This window comes from Haliotis cracherodii, unplaced genomic scaffold, assembly GCF_022045235.1.
Source record: "Haliotis cracherodii isolate W230 unplaced genomic scaffold, xgHalCrac1.p SCAF_16, whole genome shotgun sequence".
Classification (NCBI taxonomy): Eukaryota; Metazoa; Mollusca; class Gastropoda; order Lepetellida; family Haliotidae; genus Haliotis; species Haliotis cracherodii.
Window position 1 is genome coordinate 15480817 of NW_027266271.1, and position 20110 is coordinate 15500926.

At 39.5% G+C, this 20110-nt stretch overlaps 1 protein-coding gene across 1 annotated transcript in view; it reads left to right on the forward strand.

Moving 5' to 3' along the window:
• Positions 1–17884, forward strand: part of LOC139463869 (uncharacterized) — a 41890-nt gene extending 24006 nt beyond the window's left edge. The window contains exons 24-50 of the mRNA XM_071245265.1: positions 479–610; positions 952–1068; positions 1652–1768; positions 2077–2328; positions 3037–3159; positions 3489–3617; positions 4279–4398; positions 4617–4748; positions 5391–5645; positions 6171–6293; positions 6591–6716; positions 7517–7648; positions 7991–8113; positions 8829–9086; positions 9579–9842; positions 10363–10629; positions 11597–11713; positions 12236–12351; positions 12648–12715; positions 13616–13782; positions 14161–14257; positions 14527–14543; positions 14764–14899; positions 15157–15383; positions 15794–15879; positions 16186–16236; positions 16853–17884. Of these exons, the coding sequence (XP_071101366.1) occupies positions 479–610; positions 952–1068; positions 1652–1768; positions 2077–2328; positions 3037–3159; positions 3489–3617; positions 4279–4398; positions 4617–4748; positions 5391–5645; positions 6171–6293; positions 6591–6716; positions 7517–7648; positions 7991–8113; positions 8829–9086; positions 9579–9842; positions 10363–10629; positions 11597–11713; positions 12236–12351; positions 12648–12715; positions 13616–13782; positions 14161–14257; positions 14527–14543; positions 14764–14899; positions 15157–15383; positions 15794–15879; positions 16186–16236; positions 16853–16882 (3782 nt within the window). The 3' untranslated portion in view covers positions 16883–17884. The remainder of the gene's footprint in view (positions 1–478; positions 611–951; positions 1069–1651; positions 1769–2076; positions 2329–3036; positions 3160–3488; positions 3618–4278; positions 4399–4616; positions 4749–5390; positions 5646–6170; positions 6294–6590; positions 6717–7516; positions 7649–7990; positions 8114–8828; positions 9087–9578; positions 9843–10362; positions 10630–11596; positions 11714–12235; positions 12352–12647; positions 12716–13615; positions 13783–14160; positions 14258–14526; positions 14544–14763; positions 14900–15156; positions 15384–15793; positions 15880–16185; positions 16237–16852) is intronic.
• Positions 17885–20110: the final 2226 nt, after the last annotated feature.

Below are 20110 nucleotides of genomic sequence, written 5' to 3' on the forward strand. Positions count from 1 at the left end.
GTCTGCATTTGAAAACATTAAAAAATTCAACTACCCGAAGTTTCGGTGATCATTGTACGTCTTCCGGAGCATCCGGTTGCTGATGCTCCGTTAATACATTCTGGGCCACTCCGTAAAATATGTGAATTGCCACCTACCATAACACAAAGGCTAAAAACAAAAAAACGTCGTCGTCCGGGTCATTTTAGATCTAGCGGGTCAATACTTCTCTTTACTGTTGAATTCGGCGGCACGTCTATGGGTTCAAAACACCATGTTCAATACTGTACCACTTGATTGTTTCCAAATTCATGGAATCTACTTTCAACATTTCCCTTGTTAAGTAATCACTCGTTGTGAAATGGTGAAAGGTCATGTCAGGTTTTCTATTCCAATACTTCATTATCAGTAACAATAATGGTTTACTGGTATTCAGTATTGCGTTTGATGTTGTAATTAATCATTATCTTTATCATAGGCAAATTTGTTGTGTTTTTAGATATTGATGAGTGTGCGGACCGTTCTGACGGCTGTGAACAGAAATGTGAAAACATTGATGCCAGCTACACCTGTAGTTGTCTGCCTGGCTTTATTCTTAACTCCGACCAGAAGACCTGTGCACAGCAAACAGGTAAGTTACAAACACACACACACACACACACACACACACACACACACACACACACACACACACACACACACACACACACACACACACACACACACACACACACCCGCCCCCCTCCTCCCCCACACCACTACCACCACCGCCCCATGTATTGCCAACCCGATATTTCTCAAGAACTAATTGCAAAACTCTCCCGTAAACCCACTATGTGCATATACATATGGACATCAACAAAACCGTACATAACACATCATTCAAGTGTTCGGGCAACAGTTTAACAACAGTTTAACATCACCAGGCGTGACATAATTTGTTATCTGACTTACGACCGCATTTATTTTCAGCGCCACCAAGCTGTTCGGGTCATGGCTGTGCCCACATCTGCACTGAGGTGAACAGTGCCCCCACATGCTTCTGTAGGCCAGGCTACGAACTCGCCGTTGACAACAAGGCCTGTGAAGGTATAATTTGAACATTTCAATTCACAACTGTGTGAGCCGGATCAGCGTAACTTAGAAACTATTTCTCCTGAACACATATACAGAAATCGTAATTACAGCTATTCCCGTTAAGAAAAAAGGCATAATACTATTCTTATATACAACAATAACTAATAGCAGTATAATCATTTTGAAGTTAAACCTTGACAACGGACTTTCTCTTTATTTCTTGTAAGATATTTACAATGCGCTGTCAAGTGTAAATCACTTAAATTGTTAACTGTTTCCAATTTTGAATGGGACTGAAACAATCTCTAAATGTTGATCACAGAAAGAAAAAAACCCGTATATCATTGTTCTTCAACATTAACGTTCCTGTCTGCAAATGTTAGTCATGTGCTTGGCATACATACCTTCTGTTCACATCCGTGAAGATCTAACGGGATCAGGTCGTCAGACTGGCTGACTTGGTTGATGCATGCCATCGTATCCCATTACGAACATCGATGCTCATGATGTCAATCACTGGGTTGTCTAGTCCGCCTCGATAAAACAAACAAAAAACGAAAACTATTGTTCACTTTTATGTTGTGTTGTATTGCAGATATCAACGAGTGCAACCTTAACCTATGCTCTCAGACCTGCGTCAACAGTGATGGTTCCTTCACCTGCTCTTGTGTTGATGGCTTCAGCCTGGACGCCGATAACAGATCTTGCAGCAGTGAGTATACTCAGATCCTTACACAATATACCTTGTCTTACAACAGACATTTTAACAGAAAGGATCTTATGACATATCCTGCAGTAGTACATAGACTTATACCTTTGCACAAAACACCTTGTCTTTTGACAAATCTTGCAGCAGTGAATAGACTCACGCCCTTACGGAAAATAGCGGATCCTGCTACATTAATCGGTTCTTACGGCAAGCACTGGTTTCTGGTAGTCCCCACAGTGCTTGTCGCTTTCATTAACACGGAGAGTCGGACGCTAAAACAATGAGATTCGTTATGCAATGTTCTTTTTCAGAATGTATACCTCCCAAGTGGGGACCCGAGTGCGGAAACACATGCCAATGTCAAGGCCGGGCTTCAGGGTGTGACTCTGTCAAGGGCTGCCAATGTGTGTCCGGATGGAGCGGCGTCAACTGCGTCACCAACGTCAACGAATGTCAAGTAAACCCCAACATCTGTGGCAGCAAGCAAATATGCGTGGACAACCAAGGAAGTTATATGTGCAACTGCCCAACTGGTTATGCCAAGAATGGGACCGACTGCATCGGTACGTACTGTTGAAACGACGGCGTCGTTATGGCAACAGTAAAAGAAATATGTGTTTACTACACACTAAAAACTTAAAAAAGGTATCTTTAACTTCCTTTGAGTAGTATATACTGTGTCTCTTTGGAGTTCTATCGATACACAGTGAAAACTTATCGCTGAAATGAAATTGGATTGCGGATGTACAGTTAACTCTCTTTAACGTGAACATTTCGTTACTATCGAAAAAAAAAGAAGATTTTTCTGTAGTTTCATTTGTTTCGTTTATTATTTAACGCTACACTCAACAACATTTCAGCTATATATGAAGGAGGCTGTAAATAACCGCATCCGGACCAGACAATCTATGATTAACTTTATAAGCAACGATTTCCGCTTGTATATTAGACCATAGTGTGTCGGGACGATATACGTAAATTATTTTAAACGATCAATCCATTTAACAAACATTATTCATCAAGAGTATGATATAAAACATATGATGGTTTCGGGTGTGTTTTTCTTCAATACAGTGAATCCCAATTAACACAAAATCACGGGGACCATAAAAAAATAGAATTACCCACAGCCAGAGAAGCGGATTGTCAATATAAACCAGGAACGATACGGATTGCATCGAGACTATGAGTTGGAGTCGGTAGGGTACACTGTCCACGTTTACTGGCCTCTTTGCAAAGGGAGTAATGTGAAATCGTCTTTATTTATTCAGATATCAATGAGTGCGCGGCGACCGTCAATCCATGCCCCGACAACTCGCAGTGCGTCAATTTAGTGGGATCCTACGTCTGCAACTGTCTCCTGGGATACAATAAAGTTGCTGAAAAATGCGAAGGTAAAGTACACGATTTTATTTTTATGGATACCTACTGGCACGTTTCATTAATATTCATACCCATGTCAGATACCTGTGTTAATAAACATGGCAATGCGCTTGTTTCTCTAATATCCTCTCAGAATAAATATCTACCCTGAGATTAACTGATGTTTTGCGAGTCCACGCTGACAAAAACATCATTGTGATAAAGCAACGCTGCCAAAAACCTTATCTTGAGAAGACAAGCCTGACAAAAGCTTCATTTTGAGGAGATGAAAGTTGGTTAGTGCATACAATATGTCACAATATGTTACCCATGTTAGTGATTAGTATGTTTGATGTTTAAGATATTAACGAGTGCAGCACGGGTCAGGCAGGATGTGATCAGGTGTGCAACAACGCCCCCAGCAGCTACAACTGTGGGTGCAACGACGGATTCGTACTCAACGACGACAGAAAAACCTGCAGAAAATTCGGTAAGAGATACACACATACAACGTACGCCCGAATGACCTTCAAAAAGTAATATCAATAGGTTTGTTCTGATAACATTCAACTGATTGAGCTGAATTGCACGAGGTCGGAATGTTAATTCCCCCTGGGGCGTTTATAAAGCTACCCTACCTCTACGCCAAAATTATATAGGAAATACGATAGCCGAAGAGGAATGATCACTTTGTGGAACGAGGCCCACCATTGCAAGCTTTTAGGGTGGAGAGAATGGACGGTCTTGATTGTCTTGTCATACAGATGGTTACAAGACTCATCTGGTCTGGTCGAGACTCGATTGTTCCAAGCTGGTCATGCAGGACATTACCCAATTCGCGAACACCTGTTGTCATCACTGGTTTTCAGAGATCCATTCATATCATTTTCATCGCTGTTTTGCCTTTAACACGCAAAGAATTCATTTGCTGATAACCGAGACTGATTTTTCTCCGTTGTTGACGTTTCGTCGTGCTACAGAAGCTGAAGCTGGGAAAATTCTTTGTGCCCTCTACCTCCGATATTGTTTAAACTTGAAGGAAAACAAACAGCTCTTCAAATATCAGTGGCATATATCAGCTATATTGCTCTCTCAATCATTGTTGGAGTGTTCCGTCATCTAGAAAAAAACAAACCGTTTTGTTCTTTCAGGATCTGACCCTTGTCTTGGCCAAGGCGGATGCCAAGACTTCTGTGTCATGGAGAACGGCGCCCCATCATGCAGATGTAACCGAGGTTATATTCTAGCCTCTAACAATATGGCGTGTGACGGTAAGATAATTCAGGTGTATGGCGAAAGAATGCGTATTTCTTAAGGTATCTTCAAAATGTCCTCAATGAAGTAAAAAGAGAAGTGTAATTTATATAAACGTCATGCCCATGTTCTCCTCAATTAAAAATGTATTTGCTAAAAGTTATTTAAAATGTCTCAAATGACTTGTTATGTAATTGTCCAAGTTGTTCTATAGTGCTTTATGTCTTGTAACCAGATGTCAACGAATGCGAAATCAACTCAATGAACACGTGCACAGACAAAACCACGTGTAGAAACATTCCCGGAGGATTCAACTGCTCTTGTCCCGCGGGGCAGAAACTTCAAAACGACGAACGGTCATGTATAGGTATGTACAAGCTCCCCGAATCTCTGCTGAGTACAGGGGGCACGGGTGGGCCAGTCGTCTAAGGCGCCGTCATTCGCTGTGCAAAGCCTTGGGGCACGCCAGAAATCTATGATCGTGGGTTCGAATCCTGGTTCGCCCCGATTATGTTTCTAGGTTTGTCAGTACTATACCCGTGCTCGTGGGTTTCACCGAAGTGGTAAACGTCTAGGATCTGCATCACTTCGGACTTTCCCCCCACAGTAAGCTGACACGCCGTACTGTAACTGTGATACTGTTCAAGGCGCCGTAAAATCTTCTAACGTTTTCTAATGTGTCAGTTGAGGGTTCAATATAATTTCGCAGACCATTATGCAACCGACTTCATATAAGCCACCATCCATTGGCACCCATGGACCTGTTGATTCCCGGTTCTCAGTATGACATGATGCTCACAAGAGCAATTAATGAGGCAGCGATTTAGATGCAAACGAGAAGAGAAGGACTCATTACAAATACATAAATACTACCACATGATTCGATTGCTACCGCGTGTGGTCGTCGTACCCGCCAGCGTCGATCGTTGCACATGCCATTAGCGACATATTCTATGGTATGTTGAGGCTGTTGCAATAAACAACATTCACTCATTCGGGTTTTTTTCAGCCTGCGATGACAACCACTGGGGTTTGAACTGCGCCAACGAGTGCGGCTGCGCTCCTCTGGGAACCGCTAGTTGTGACAAGACGAGCGGCTGTGTGTGTCACAGCGGCTGGACCGGGGACAAGTGTGACCAGGACAAGAACGAGTGCTCCACCGTCACCTGCCAGGCCAACTCCGACTGCGAGAACCTTCCAGGATCTTACCAATGTCGGTGCCGATCTGGCTACTCCCTCTCTGCTGACAACACCACCTGCGACAGTGAGTTTATCCTTCAACTGCAGCGTTCTTATTCAGTAGCACATCGCTCCATATATTTCAATAGTAGCTTACTTCAATATCTAGTGATGCTGATTTAGGAATATGTTTAAATCATCTTACCAAAGCATCTTTCTTGAGTCAACAGAAATATTGTCCATAGGTTTGCAGCAGCATCTCTACATGATGTGACCCCGATCTAATTAAGAAAGAAGAAAAGACGACCTCTTTCAGAATGTTAAATGGTTCCATTAACGATTTTTAAACAACTGCTATGTTCTTTTGAAACATACAGTAAACTACAGTTATAACGAACTGACGGATATAACGAACTTACTTTTTGGTCCCTACTATTTGCTGTAGTTATGCTGTAAATATGCTTATAACGAACTACGGTTATAACGAACTAAAATTAGTAGTCCCTTTCAGTTCGTTATAATCGTACTTTACTGTACACCCAACGTGATCATAATGATTATTGTCTCAGCGATCTTTGTGAACTGATTGAACCATATTTGAATCCCCCAGACATCAACGAATGTGCAAACGCTGGTGATAACGTATGTACTCAAGGCTGTACGGATACTGACGGGGATTACACCTGCTCATGTAGAGCTGGCTTCGTGATTGAAGGGAAAGGAAACTGCAACGGTAAGACAAAATTTTAACAAAGTATTAAATTAAATTCAATGGAAAGGAAATTTTAATAAAGTATTACATGACATTGTCTGTGTTTTTTTTATGTTGGACTCCAAAACAACATGCAATATGCATCTCTTCATTAGCAAATTCGATATTATTCTAGGAGTATCTAGGCATCTGGGACTTTCAGAATAATAATTTATATTTCGTTGGTAAAAGAGTCTGATATAAATTGAAAATATTGTCAAATTTTGGTTTAAACAATTTTGAAACAACGTTGAAATGTTTTTCTGTTGTAAATCGCAGATATTGATGAATGTACCCTTGGAACAAGCGACTGCAGTCAGAATTGCAGGAACACAATCGGGAGTGTTTCGTGCGAATGTTTTGAAGGCTACACCATCGATCCAACCAACACGACCCTCTGCATTCGTAAGTACATTTAGTTCATATACTGATTACAAGCGACCATTGTGGACTTTCAGTACCATACAATGTTTTTGCTAAGATACATAACTCGTGTATACGATACATCGTGACGTCGCTATGAAAGCCGAGAGCCATGTTTCAACATTACGACAACAATCACGCGCAGGATAGTGATTGCCGAAGATCCTGGGAACCAAATATATATTTATATCGAGTAATCCGACACAATAGAATGAATGACATCGTCTTAAACTATATACCGAGTCATGCAGAGTCCACCCAAGGAGAATACAGATAAGGAGTTTATTGGGACCATAAGGTTACATTGTCTTAAACGATATATCGAGTTAAACGGAGTTCGACACAAGCAGAATACTGTTGAAGAGTAGGTCTGGACCATAGGGTGACATCGTCTTAAACTATATTCCGAGTCATGCGGAGTCCTCCCAAAGACAATGCAGATGAGGAGTTTGTCGGGACCATAGGGTGACATCGTCTTAAACGTTATATCGAGTTAAACGGAGTTCGACAGAAATAGAATACCTTTGAGGACCAAAGTTCTAGTTATTGTACTGAGAACAAGTGTATCAGTCTGTCTGTGAAGTCTTTTGGAGTTGATGATGATTAAGGAATCACAGCGAATTCGCCATGAAAATTGTTTCAATGTTATCCAACTGTTACAGCGCGTGTTTCGAGGAATGGTAAAGGGTGTATGTACGCTAGTTGATCAATATATACAGCGTGGATTATGCTGGAGTACAAGTTGTGGTGAATGCCTAACACCATTATATTATATTTTTCAGAGGGTGCAGGTGCTATTTGTTCCGCTCCTAAAAACACCACCTGTCAGCAAAACTGTCGCCGTCAGAATGGCACCGACACGTGCTTCTGCAACCCGGGCTATACCCTCAACGCAGACGGCCTGAACTGTGACGGTAGGTTTCTCTCGTCATGAGTAGGAAAAGCTGTATTTGTATTTTCCGGGGCATTTGTTGGAAGATGTTGTATGTATGCTTATAACGAACTATTGGTTCTTATATTTAAGTTATATGTTCCAGCCTTGTCACTCATTAAGCACCGGGGCGGTCGGGTAATCAAATGCCTGCAGTGTACGCTCGTCAGGTTAAGCCCATCTCTGTGTCCCCTATGTGAAATTACTTGAAGAGTGCTAAAAGCGGCATAAAACCATAATCACGCAATCTTTAAGCATCACAAGTAATATAAAATAATTTTTTGGATGAGAATATTTTGGTTTATGTAGTCTCTTTAACTCCCAGATATCAAGGAATGTGACGAAACCCCCCAACGCTGCAGCCAGAACTGTGCCGAACTTCAGGGATCATTCAGCTGCTCTTGTAACGATGGCTACACACTTGCTGCCGACAAATCATCGTGCACTGGTAAGAGGATCTGATTCTACTTGATACAAGGATGTATGGCACACTTGCAAACCAATTTCAAGTGAATGAATGAAGGACAACATACTTAATAACCCAAAGCCGTTCTTGTGACAAACCTGTTTCTATTCTACTGAGAGTTCATGTCACTTACTTAAGTAATACGAATCACTGTATAGAAGCCTACCAAAGTAAATCAATAAAGCAAAGCAGAGAGCAGCCCACATATGGAATATGTACACACTTTAAATAGAAATGGCTTTAAAAACGTTTGTGTCTTGTTTGTAATTTCTGATTATTTCTAATTAAAGTGTGTACATATTTCCATAATTGGGTTGCTCTCTGCTTTGCTTTGCTGGTTTACTTTGATAGGCCTCAAGATAGTGATTCATGTTAATTACTTTTTCTGCTAGTTTTCTTTGATAGACCGGTGTGTAGCACTTTAGCGTGTTTGTGATAACGAGGGGTAGTCAAGTGGTTAAAGCTTTCACACGTCACGCCGACGTGTTGACTATGTTTCTTGGTTGTCAGCACCATACCCTTACTCGTGGGTTTCACCAAAGTGGTATACGTCTGAGACCTGGATCACTCAGGGCTTTCCTCCCACATTAAGTTGATATAACTGAATTACTGTCCAAAGCCGCGTTAAACCCAACTCACTCACTCATAATATGACTAACATAACAGATCATGCTGACAATTGGTCCTTGTGTTTCAGCTTGTGTCGCGGGCACGTATGGCGCCAACTGTGCACAGAACTGCACCTGTGACACCGCCAACTCCATCAGCTGTAACGCAACTGACGGCAGCTGTACTTGTAGGACTGGATGGAAAGGAACGACGTGCACGGATGACGTAGCAGAATGTACCGACACCCCCGCCATTTGCGGCACCAACGGCGTGTGTAACGAGAGGAACGGTTCCTACGCTTGTACCTGCTCTGCTGGCTTCAGCAGGAGCGGTGATACCTGTATCGGTAAGTTTGCTATAGGATGCTATGGCTTGAGCATTACGGTTTCAGTTGGGTAATGTTTGTTCGCGTATGCATAAACCCGAATTAATTAAAATAATTTATCACGAAATGCATGGTGCATCATTGCACGACTACAAACAGAAGAAACTTTACTGCAGGGCAAAAGAAAGTACAATGTATATACTTGACACTTTGATTTGACCAAAACATTACAAACGTTATCAAAACGTTACTAAGCTGAAAGCAGTCGCCGAAAAATGCAAACGTCAGGTCCGAAACACACCCATGAAATCACCATTGACATCTTCCCGAGGCAAGGGAATTAACTGATAATAAAAGTCCAGTTGCATAATATAAATAATCGGGTTGATATTTTTTAAATATTTTAATTTAACACTATATGTTTACTTTAACATCATAATAAACATCTCGGGATAAATTTCACGAGAACAATGTTAAATATCCTCTTCAGTGGTGATCAATTTCTACTTTCAGGATGCGATTCGAAACATTTTGGGGCGGATTGTACCCAAAGTTGTGCATGTGACTTCACCAGGACGACATCATGCGATCCTCAAAATGGCACATGTACGTGCAACCCCGAATGGACAGGCTCCACCTGTACCGATAACGTCAACGAATGCAACAACAGTTCGCCTGTATGTACCGGAAGCAACGAGCAATGTCGAGATACCCAGGGGTCATTTGAGTGCGACTGTACAAGGGGTTACATCAAAGCTTCCAACAATACCTGCGTCCGTGAGTGTCATATTCTTGGAATTTCTACCATCATTAAATAAAATCTTTAATCCGTAAACTTCAGGCCATGTCTTGTGAGCGAGCGTCAGTGGAAAATTGTTTAGAAGCTGTTTGCAACGAAATGTGTGTCCAAGTGTCATCAATACCGAGAAAAAAGGGGGCATATTAATATGAATATATGAATATGTTGCCTGTGACTATATCAGGATCAAACTGTATTTGATTTATAAAAAAATCTTTCGACAAATTTTTTTTGAAATTAAACATGTCGATGTAATGAGATATGACGTATTGAGGCGTGATTGGGGGTATAAATATTACTGATACTGATTACTGATCGAGCTTTTGTATCAAATAAATACACTGTGTATATTTTCATAATAATGTATTGAGGATCAAACAAATTATTTCACACTTGATAAGTAAACAATATTGTAAGTGTTGAAGAAAGTATGAAAATTAAAATTGTCTCGTTCGATATATCAGAAACCTTGACCAAATGGTTGCGTCTTGTTTACAGCGTGTAACGTTGGTTTCTTTGGTGACGAGTGCTCCACCCAGTGTGATTGCGTCGCGGGCCATTTCTCATCGTGTAACAATCTGAATGGGGCGTGCACATGCAGTGCCGGTTGGAACGACACCAGATGCGACAACAACATCAACGAGTGCCTGAACACCGCCACTCCTGTCTGCACAGGTTGGAAGGAAGTGTGTCGAGACACTAACGGAACACATGCGTGCGACTGCGAGACTGGGTATTACAAAGCCCCAAATAGTACCTGTATAGGTGGGTGTTTGTCTTTATATTTCAAATTCAACATTTGTATTTACATGACATTATTTATGCGTAAATCACTACACAAAAACCATTCTTCATATTATTGTTGGTTGGTTGTTTAACGTCACACTCTGCAATAGTCCAGCCATATGACGGCGGTCTGTAAATAATCGAGACAGGACCAGACAATCCAGTGATTGATATCATGACCATCGATCTAAGCATTTGGGATACAATTTCATGCATCAACCAAGTTAGAGAGCCTGATCACCCGATCCCGTTAGTCACCTCTTACGACAAGCATGAGTTGTTGAGGACCAATTCTTACCTGGATCTTTACTGGTTCTTCTCTAAGGCAAAATACATGTAGAAAAGTATTGATAGCTCTCAGTTTAAAATAATAACGATTTATTTACTTAAACCTATTTGTATCTCCAGACAACAGTACACTTTAAATTATCAAAGAAAATGGTATTCGTTATCTGTTATGATGTCACAGTTTGATACAACACAAAGTCCACGACCATCGTTACTTTTGACCTTGTGTATACATCCTGAAGTTGTATTTACATTTACGGCCAAACTTTTCAGTTTGCGATTTGGGAAAATACGGTTACAACTGCTCACTGACCTGTGATTGCGTGGCCAACCTGGTTCGATTACCTGAATGAGTTCAATGTGTAAAACCATACCCACTCACTCGCTTGCATATATATAATACATTGAAATGTTTTATTTAAAATAATATCATTTAAAATATGTACATGTATATAAACCGATAACAATAAAAACAAATCTACTGGATATAAGAATCATTTCGGAACTGTTTACAATAGGTTTAATTATATTTCTACTGGAATGTGGGGTAGTTTAGTGGTTAAGGCGTTCGATCGTCACCCGAATGTCCGGGTTTGATTCCGAACTCACTCGCCACATACGAGAAGGAACGCTGTATATCCTGGGCTTGCATTTTCAGATGTCAACGAATGCAGCAGCAGCAATGGAAACTGTGACTATGAATGCAACAACACCCCCGGAAGTTACTTCTGCTCATGCCCATTGGGTTATAATGGAACCGGAAATGCATGCACAAGTAAGTGTTACAGCCTTTGTGATGGTAGCGGAATCTTTCGAGTAGGTCAAGGCCATATTGTCGATCTAATGAAAGTATTGTATGTGAAAGGATGTGTTAAAATTCCATCTTAACAAGTCAGCATGTATGTCAAATATATGGCATACCTTTCATCCGGATAAAGAATAAATTTATCTTTAATCATTCAACAATGTGTTGATGAAAATCAGAGTTTAAGTATCACTTAACCATTTTCAGTCTCTAGATTATGACACACATATACATTGAGGGTATCGTCTCTCGTCTCTCCTTGAGACCTGTAGACTCGACAGAAAAAAACATCGGTCATAATTACTGAATGGATGATCGTATATATCTACCCTGATTGTGCAAATCAATGGTTCCTCTGACACGTTTATCATCGTTTCGATATAGCTGTAATGTAGCTTAAAATAAAATAACTCTCATTAATTAGAGGAGATATACATTACAAGAAGGGCTTGATTGGTGCATTTATTAATGAACGTATTCTACATTATTTAGAGGTTTCCGAAGCCTTTGGTGCCTACGTACGATTCAATCTTGACCGAAGCGCCGCTATCAACCAGGGGCCAACATCCCAGGCATACAAGGATCTCGTCGTACAGATAGAAGCTGCGGTAGGTTCACTGATCCAGTTGTGTTGCAATACGCCTATCAATATTGATTATTCGTTTGTTTCTCAAAAAACACATGAAGGGTCGCACATGAGCATTATCAACATTGACAAAATATAGAATTTAAAGAGTTACGATGACGGTTACAAAAGCTTAGTATATTTTAGTTTGGCTTAATAAATGTAAATTTTGCATACAAATTCGGGGAATCATAAAGATGTAGGGGATTTTATTAAAGTAAAGACTACGTGTAGCATAATGTTGAGGCAAGTATCTATACCATTTTCTTTCTGTTTCAGATTAATAGCGTGGCCAATGCCACTATCCCTTCAGAGAACTACGTGCCCGCTAAAGTGTACAACTTGACGTGAGTGACATGTTCCTTGGGCCATATCAGTATTCATTCAAAAACTACATCGTCGCGACAATTTTGCTATCTATGGAATAAAAAATAAAAACATAAAAATATCAAGAAAGTAATTAAGGAATAAAAACATTTGCAAGAAGTACAATACATGCATGTGCTTGCCAAATCTTGTGCCACTGTTGGTTCACGCAACAAGCTTAGCGCTTTCAGCCTAAGGTCGGCGATCATATTCGGTTATAGTGCGCATGCGTATTACGAATGGAAATATACATGGAGACATGACTACAGTTTGACAGTTTGTTCATGGCGCTAAAGTTTATAACAAACTACTACGTTTGTGTTATTTTTGGCGAATACAATATTTTTCCCGAAAAGAATTCACGAAACCATTTCTCTCACCGAGGGATAACCTTGTGGGGGGATAGCCCAGTGATTAAAGCATTCGCTCGTCACGCCGAAGACCCGAGTTCGATTGCCCACATGGGTACAATGTGTGAAGCCCATTTCTGGTGTCCCCCGCCGTGATATTGCTGGAATATTGCTGAAAGCGGCGTAAAGTCGTACACACTCATTCTCACCAGTCACATGACTGTTGTTGTAGTTTGTGTGGTTTAGTGAGTGAGTATGGTTTTACGCCGCTTTTAGCAATATTCCAGCAATATCACGGCGGGGGACACCAGAAATGGGCTACACACATTGTACCCATGTCGGGAATCGAACCCGGGTCTTCGGCGTTACGAGCGAACGCTTTTACCACTAGGCTACCCGACCGAACGCTTTTACCACTAGGCTACCCGACCGCCCTTGTGTGGTTTAAATGCCAAGCACAGAGAAACGTGAATACAACTGTGATATCCGAATACGTTATCTATATTCTTGTCAATTTTGTTTTCTTTTCAGTATCGGCAGCGTCATCGCCTACTCCGATCTCAATATCAACCCAACTTCAACAGCCGACACCCAGAGTCTTGCGGCGGCCATTGTCGAAGCCTTGGCCGATGGCCCCACAGTGACAGTTGGATCGACCTCCTTTCCTGTTTCAGGCGTCACATACAAGGGACAAACCAGTAAGTTCTATTAATGTGTAGGTGTGACACATATACTCACATTGAATTTTGAAAAAATATTTTTTTTACATGAAATCATAATATCATTATTCTCTGTTAACTCAGTAGATCGGTAACGACTATGTATTTAACTTGAATCTGAAGAAACCTTACCGGCACTGTAACCCTACAGTAGTATCAACTTGTCTTGACCTATAATAGATCGGTGTATATTCATCGTCCTTAAGACTCTATTTACGCGGTTCAACTGTATTGCTGTTTTGAGATTGTTTATTATACATAAATATATAAATTTACATATCATTTCAATATCTTTGATATTTTTCTAATTTCTGTAACTGTATATTCAGGTATAAGATGATATATTGTCTGTTACAGTCCCCGCCGCTGGAAATGTATGTGATACACTGAAGATATTGAGAACGTTGGCAAGTGATGAATATTGTGAAGTTGAGAACGGATTGCCAGTTGTCAGGTACGACAGTCAGACATTATATCCACACTCAGACGTCCGGGTGGTCCACTCTTATAAGTTTTACAGATTTGCGTCCCTTGGGCGTGCCAGAAACCGGTAATCGTATGTACGAATCCCGGTTCGCAATGATTATGTTTCTTTCGCTCGTTAGATACGTTTTGAAACAACTCGTAAAATAAATTGTATTTTACTGACATCCATGCAGTAATCTCTATGTCATTAAATGAGAATTCTGTGTGTAACATTGTTTTCCCTCTCTCTTTTTCCAGAAAACTACCCGCAGAACGTAAGTAGCTATTTTTCGTTCTGTAATTTTCTTCATTCATTCAGCTTGTTTCGTAACCAGATGACTCGTGACACAATTGTGAAAAGTAGATGAATGTAACAAATCAATAAAACATCAGTTAGAGAGGCCTGAAAATTCTTTAAAATATTTCATTTCTCTATATAAATGAGGTTTTTTTGTGTGTATTGTATCTTTATACAATTAATTCCTTATATTACAGAGTTGAACGTTCCCCTTATTGTCGGTCTGACGGTTCCCATCACTCTCGTCGTCATCATCATCTTGATCATCCTCATATACGTCTGCTGTTGCAAAAACAAGCCCACGCCTGTTCGCCGCTTCCTTGTTGAAGAACGGTATGTTTCTTTGCATCCAGGATCACACCCATTCTACCATTCCTCATCCCATCCGATAATCCCCGAACCAATCCGATCATGTCCGATCTCAGTCGATATTCCCCGAATCAATCCGATCAACCCGATTTAACCCGATCAACACGAACATTTCCGATTCCTATATAACCTTCAAACAACATAAGCATCAAATGCCTCCAAGATAAAATGTTTTCGGTTATGTATACCAAATGTTCATGAGTGTTACATATCTATTCCAGTAACAACCAAGCCTTTAGAAGTGCCTTCACTGGTAATCTACCAACCAAGGGCAACTTCGGTGCTTCTCGTTACATGATGTACTCCCCACACACACTCTCCGAGACTGCGTCCCAGGACAGCGGGGACAACTTCAGATATGGCCGACCAAAGGTTCTGGAAGGACGCTCGGACTTCCAGGATATGCCGGGCCCCGATGACAGATCGTACCCTTACTCCAGCCCAAGAGGTAAGCTACGTAACCATGACAACCATCACACAAAAAGATCAAGGCATGACTTGTCCTTGACAATTTACAAAATGAGTAACTAATTAATTAGACAATAACGCTAAAAAAAATTAAAGGCAAAACAGGAGGAGACAAACGTGAATAATATTTTTACAATAAAAATACTTTATTAATTTAATTAATTAATCAGCTAGATAATCAATAACGCTGAAAGATGGTAATGCAAAATATCGGAGTAGACAAATTTGTATTTTTATCTTATATTTATTTTTTAATTTTATATTTATTGTAAACCTATAATGTTATTTATTATACAAGAAGGAAGACACAAGGATAGGTCCTAGTTTCTTGGTCATTGATTTAGACAGTTATCACAAGGTGAAATGTAAACGATGTATTTGCTGTTACAGACGGAGGCGCTTATCCAGACACAAGCAGATCCAACTTTTCATGGGAAAATATGTTCAATGTATTGGAGCCTACAAGAAATGGGCCGGTAAGTTTGTGTTTTGAATAACTTAAGTAACGAAAATCTCTTCCAACAGAATTCTCAATAAACCATTTTTTCTCAAATAATATAGTTGAATTATTCAATATGTAACCAAGGAGTAAATTCTTGACGTGGGTGTTATCGTTGACGAAACGCAAAAGGGAGTTGATAACACAAGTACTTTCAAGTGATGTGAAACAACATTCATTCAGTAAATAACACATACACAGCAACAGTTGTAACCTGAAAAATATATGTATCTGTAGAATTCAGGAAGGAGAGAGTATATTATGTGAGCGTCAATTGTTTCAGTTTGAGGTACCGAGGCCGAATGTGAACAGTTCACCAAACCGAGTATACAGGGTAAGTACGTAGGAATCATGTTAAAACAGAAGTTATAAAGACATATATTTAAGATATGAAAACGTTATTCCAACTGGTTTATATTCATCACTCATTATTACAATTTGAATGTCGTATAATACAGTTCATATATTTAATACATGAAAACGTAATTACAACTGGTTTATTTTCATCACTCATTATTACAATTTACATATCTTATTTCCAATTCATTTTTATGTTTGTCATCCTCATGTTGGACCCCTCGACTTGTTCCGCTTCATGCATGATAATACCTCGGGCGTAGTGATACATACTTTCACTTAAGCCAAGTGCCGACAGATCCCGCCGCATAAAGTTCAAATAACATGACGGCTGATTTTGAAACTAGATTTTGAATTTAAAAGCAAATTCAATTTGATTTGAAGAATCTGCATATAAAAACACTTTAGGGTCACGACTGTCGCCTTGTTGGGTTCTGAAAGTCACGTGACGAGAAGTAGTTCCAATATGGATTCCCCGCAATGTTGGCCGAGATTAACTTTGGGGGTCAAGGAAAGCCGTAGGGATAGTTATCACGGAAGTAGTGTAGAACGTTATGAAAAATATTCATTTGTGTATTTTGTTTCTGTTTCAGAATGGAGGACACCGCGATTCATTAGCATAGAAGACAGAAGCTTGCCTTATTTATTCCACGGTGGTTAATATATTTCGCATGTGTCCAAGACAACAGGAAAAGGGCATGGAAGCAATATATTTCTTCTTCGGAATACAATTCCAACATCGTTGTTCGACAATCAAAAGGATGATTTCCATGAGAAATCTATTTAAACCCTGTCTGCGGACTGGTGTCGTTTTTCAATTCTGGATGGCTCATTGTTTATCTGGCTACGGGATTGTGGTTTCAAGAGATTCCGGCTCTGGCTACCAGCTAAATGGGATGTGGATCTGGATACCTGCATTGTGGACTGTTGCTTTTGCTTCTGGTGTGATGGCCTCACTCTCAGCATCCGCACTGTGTACTGTTATTCATAGATATATTACACTGGATATATGTCTCTCGACATATATTGGTATCATATTGATCTAGTATGATAATTCGAAGGTTAATCCTGTCAGTGCTATACTTTTAACCATATATAATAGAACACAGAACACATCTTCACATTTTGTGCCAATCACAGTCAATATTTGACTTGTTTATTATCAGGAAAATAATTGAAATAGAACCTTGTTGACTTTGGCAACTTCAAATGTGAAGGTATGTTTTCATTTACCGGATTAGTTTTAATGATATTAACTATTTCTACCAATGATATGAAACAGTTAGTGAATGCCTGTTTTATTGAAAAAATATTGCTTCACGTGTAAACTATCCTATTACAATGTTAAATATAACCTTTATGAAGCAATATTTTAACATGAATGATATATCATATTCATTTCAAGCATAGGTGATCGTCGTTCCATATTTATGTAAAGTGTATATATTATATCATGTATATGATGATTTTGTGACATCTTGTGACGAGATGGCTAATGACTTTATAATCGCTGAAATCCTTATTTTTTGTTATTTACGTTACAATTGTACATATGTATTATAATACTGTGATGTTTATTTTTCTACTTTGAACACTATTTCAACAAAATTTGACATATAGTTCATATTGACACACTATCATGCGATTTTCTTCATTTGACAAATAAAAAAAATAATTTTGTTTTGATTTTGAAGAGAGTTCCATAGAAAGTGCAGATTTTGTTTTTATTGTTTAAATAAACTTTTTAAAAACTTAAAAAATATAAGTGTGTTATCATTTATAAGTTCCGATAGCAATACAAGGACATGAGCATATTACTCCCATTTCTTGAAAAATATCTACACATAATTTCTAAACAGACTGCTCGTCATTCAGAATGGGTTCATAATGTGATTCCTAAATACATGTACATGCTCATGATATAGTCTTTTGAGATAGTGACATTCTAAATTTCGGCGTCAATGTATAGATCCATTTAAAATAAGGAAAGGAAATTGATGAACAATACCCGATGGTATATAATATATTATTTACGTTGTTAATTTGAATGTGGAAAATCACAATGTCTTTTTTCTAATCATGTTCAATAGACATGCAGGTTTAAAACAAGTTACTATATTACTCTTATACCCCGTGAGATTATACTAACACTTATATTACACAACAGCATTGGCCTCAACACAGCACACTGTCGTCAGTTTTATTCACACGTCAACAGTAAAACAACTGATTTACACTTAAAGCAACAAAACAAATTTGTTTTCACTTGTTAAGCATTCTCATAAGGCATATGATCAAGAAAATGAGTTTTTCATCTAAATCATTGTGACATTCGACAACAAACATTTAACAGGGTGTTTGTTTCCTCGCAAAAAACAATAAACTGATGAGATTTCCAAATTGCATGATACTAAAGTGAAGAGTGTTGAGCAGTCCTGGGTAACTTTGTACAAAACAGGCTTAGCGCTACGACTGTCGTAAGTCTATGTTAAGTATGGGAGATACGGTCTCCTTAGAGGTAAGATCGCTTTGTACAACGGCACCCTGGTCGTACAAGGATCCGCAGGTTGTCGGTTCGAATCCAGTGTCTATTGTGATCGTGACTTTTAGCACTATAGTACTTGGTTATAACGAAAGTGGAAAACACCTGCCGCTGACGGAGCTGACACAACTTGATAACGCTTGATTAAATCACTCACTCACTCACTCACTCATAGTCTGTAGTTAATGTCGACGGGATTCCTAAATCGAATATTTTTATTCATTAACAACTGAAAATCAAGATTCTTTGAGGCAATGCAAACCCACCATGCACACACGAAACGCTGGATGCTTAATATGTATTTCTGGTTTGGGTGATGTAAATGCGAATGAAATAATCATTGAAATTATTGTTTTGGAATCGGAAAGTCAGGAACCTTTACCCAAAAATATTATCTTTGTTGTAGATCATTTACAATGACAGTTTGAAACATAATTTCGAAACAAATAAATCTACCATCCAAACTGTTATTGTTTGTTGAAAATGTTCGCCACGACAGAATGATGTATGTAGTTACCTGTGTCAGTGTACCGTCCTTGACAGGTCATCTTCGGTGGCAGCAGTGGAGGACTGGAGGCTTGGGTCTATGCAGGTTTGATTCAAGTCGTTCACAACTCCGTTGTTGGGGTTAGTGAGTGAGTGAGATTGGTTGACCTCGCTTGGAACCATATTTCAATTATATCACGGTCTGTCAGCTTCATGCTGGAGAACAGCCAGAATTGATTCGGGATTTAGACGTTTACTTCTTTGGTGAAACCCACGAGCACGGGTATGGTGCTGAAAAACCCAGAAACATTCTCAAGGTGAATCAGGGTGTTGAGCTCAGCATCACAAGAATTCAGCATGCCCAACTGGTACACAGTGACTTGTGGCGCCGGGGCCGGCTGTATCAGCCTTTGGTTCTCAACACACGATTGTTGAAACAGCTATTGACATCCACGTTATGTCACGTTTTATGCTGTGACGTAACGCCGAATCTGGTATGGTCTTTTTTATAGGGCTTGTGTCGAAGGTGAGGTTTAACGACACGTACAAAATTGCGCTCATACAGCGACATGCAGACAGACAGACAGACAGATTGTGTTTATTTGAGTCTCATCTCACAAACATATTTACATATATACATATAACAGGACATATAAGTGAGCCACCCGTGAGGGCTACGAGAGATTAAAGATATGTCATAGTATATATAAAATATATGTAAAAGGGTATATAAAATATACTACCAGTTACTAAACATATAAAATATTTTTTCTTCTTTGGAGAATTAAAAAGCAGGTTTGGGCTGTACAATATACATGATATT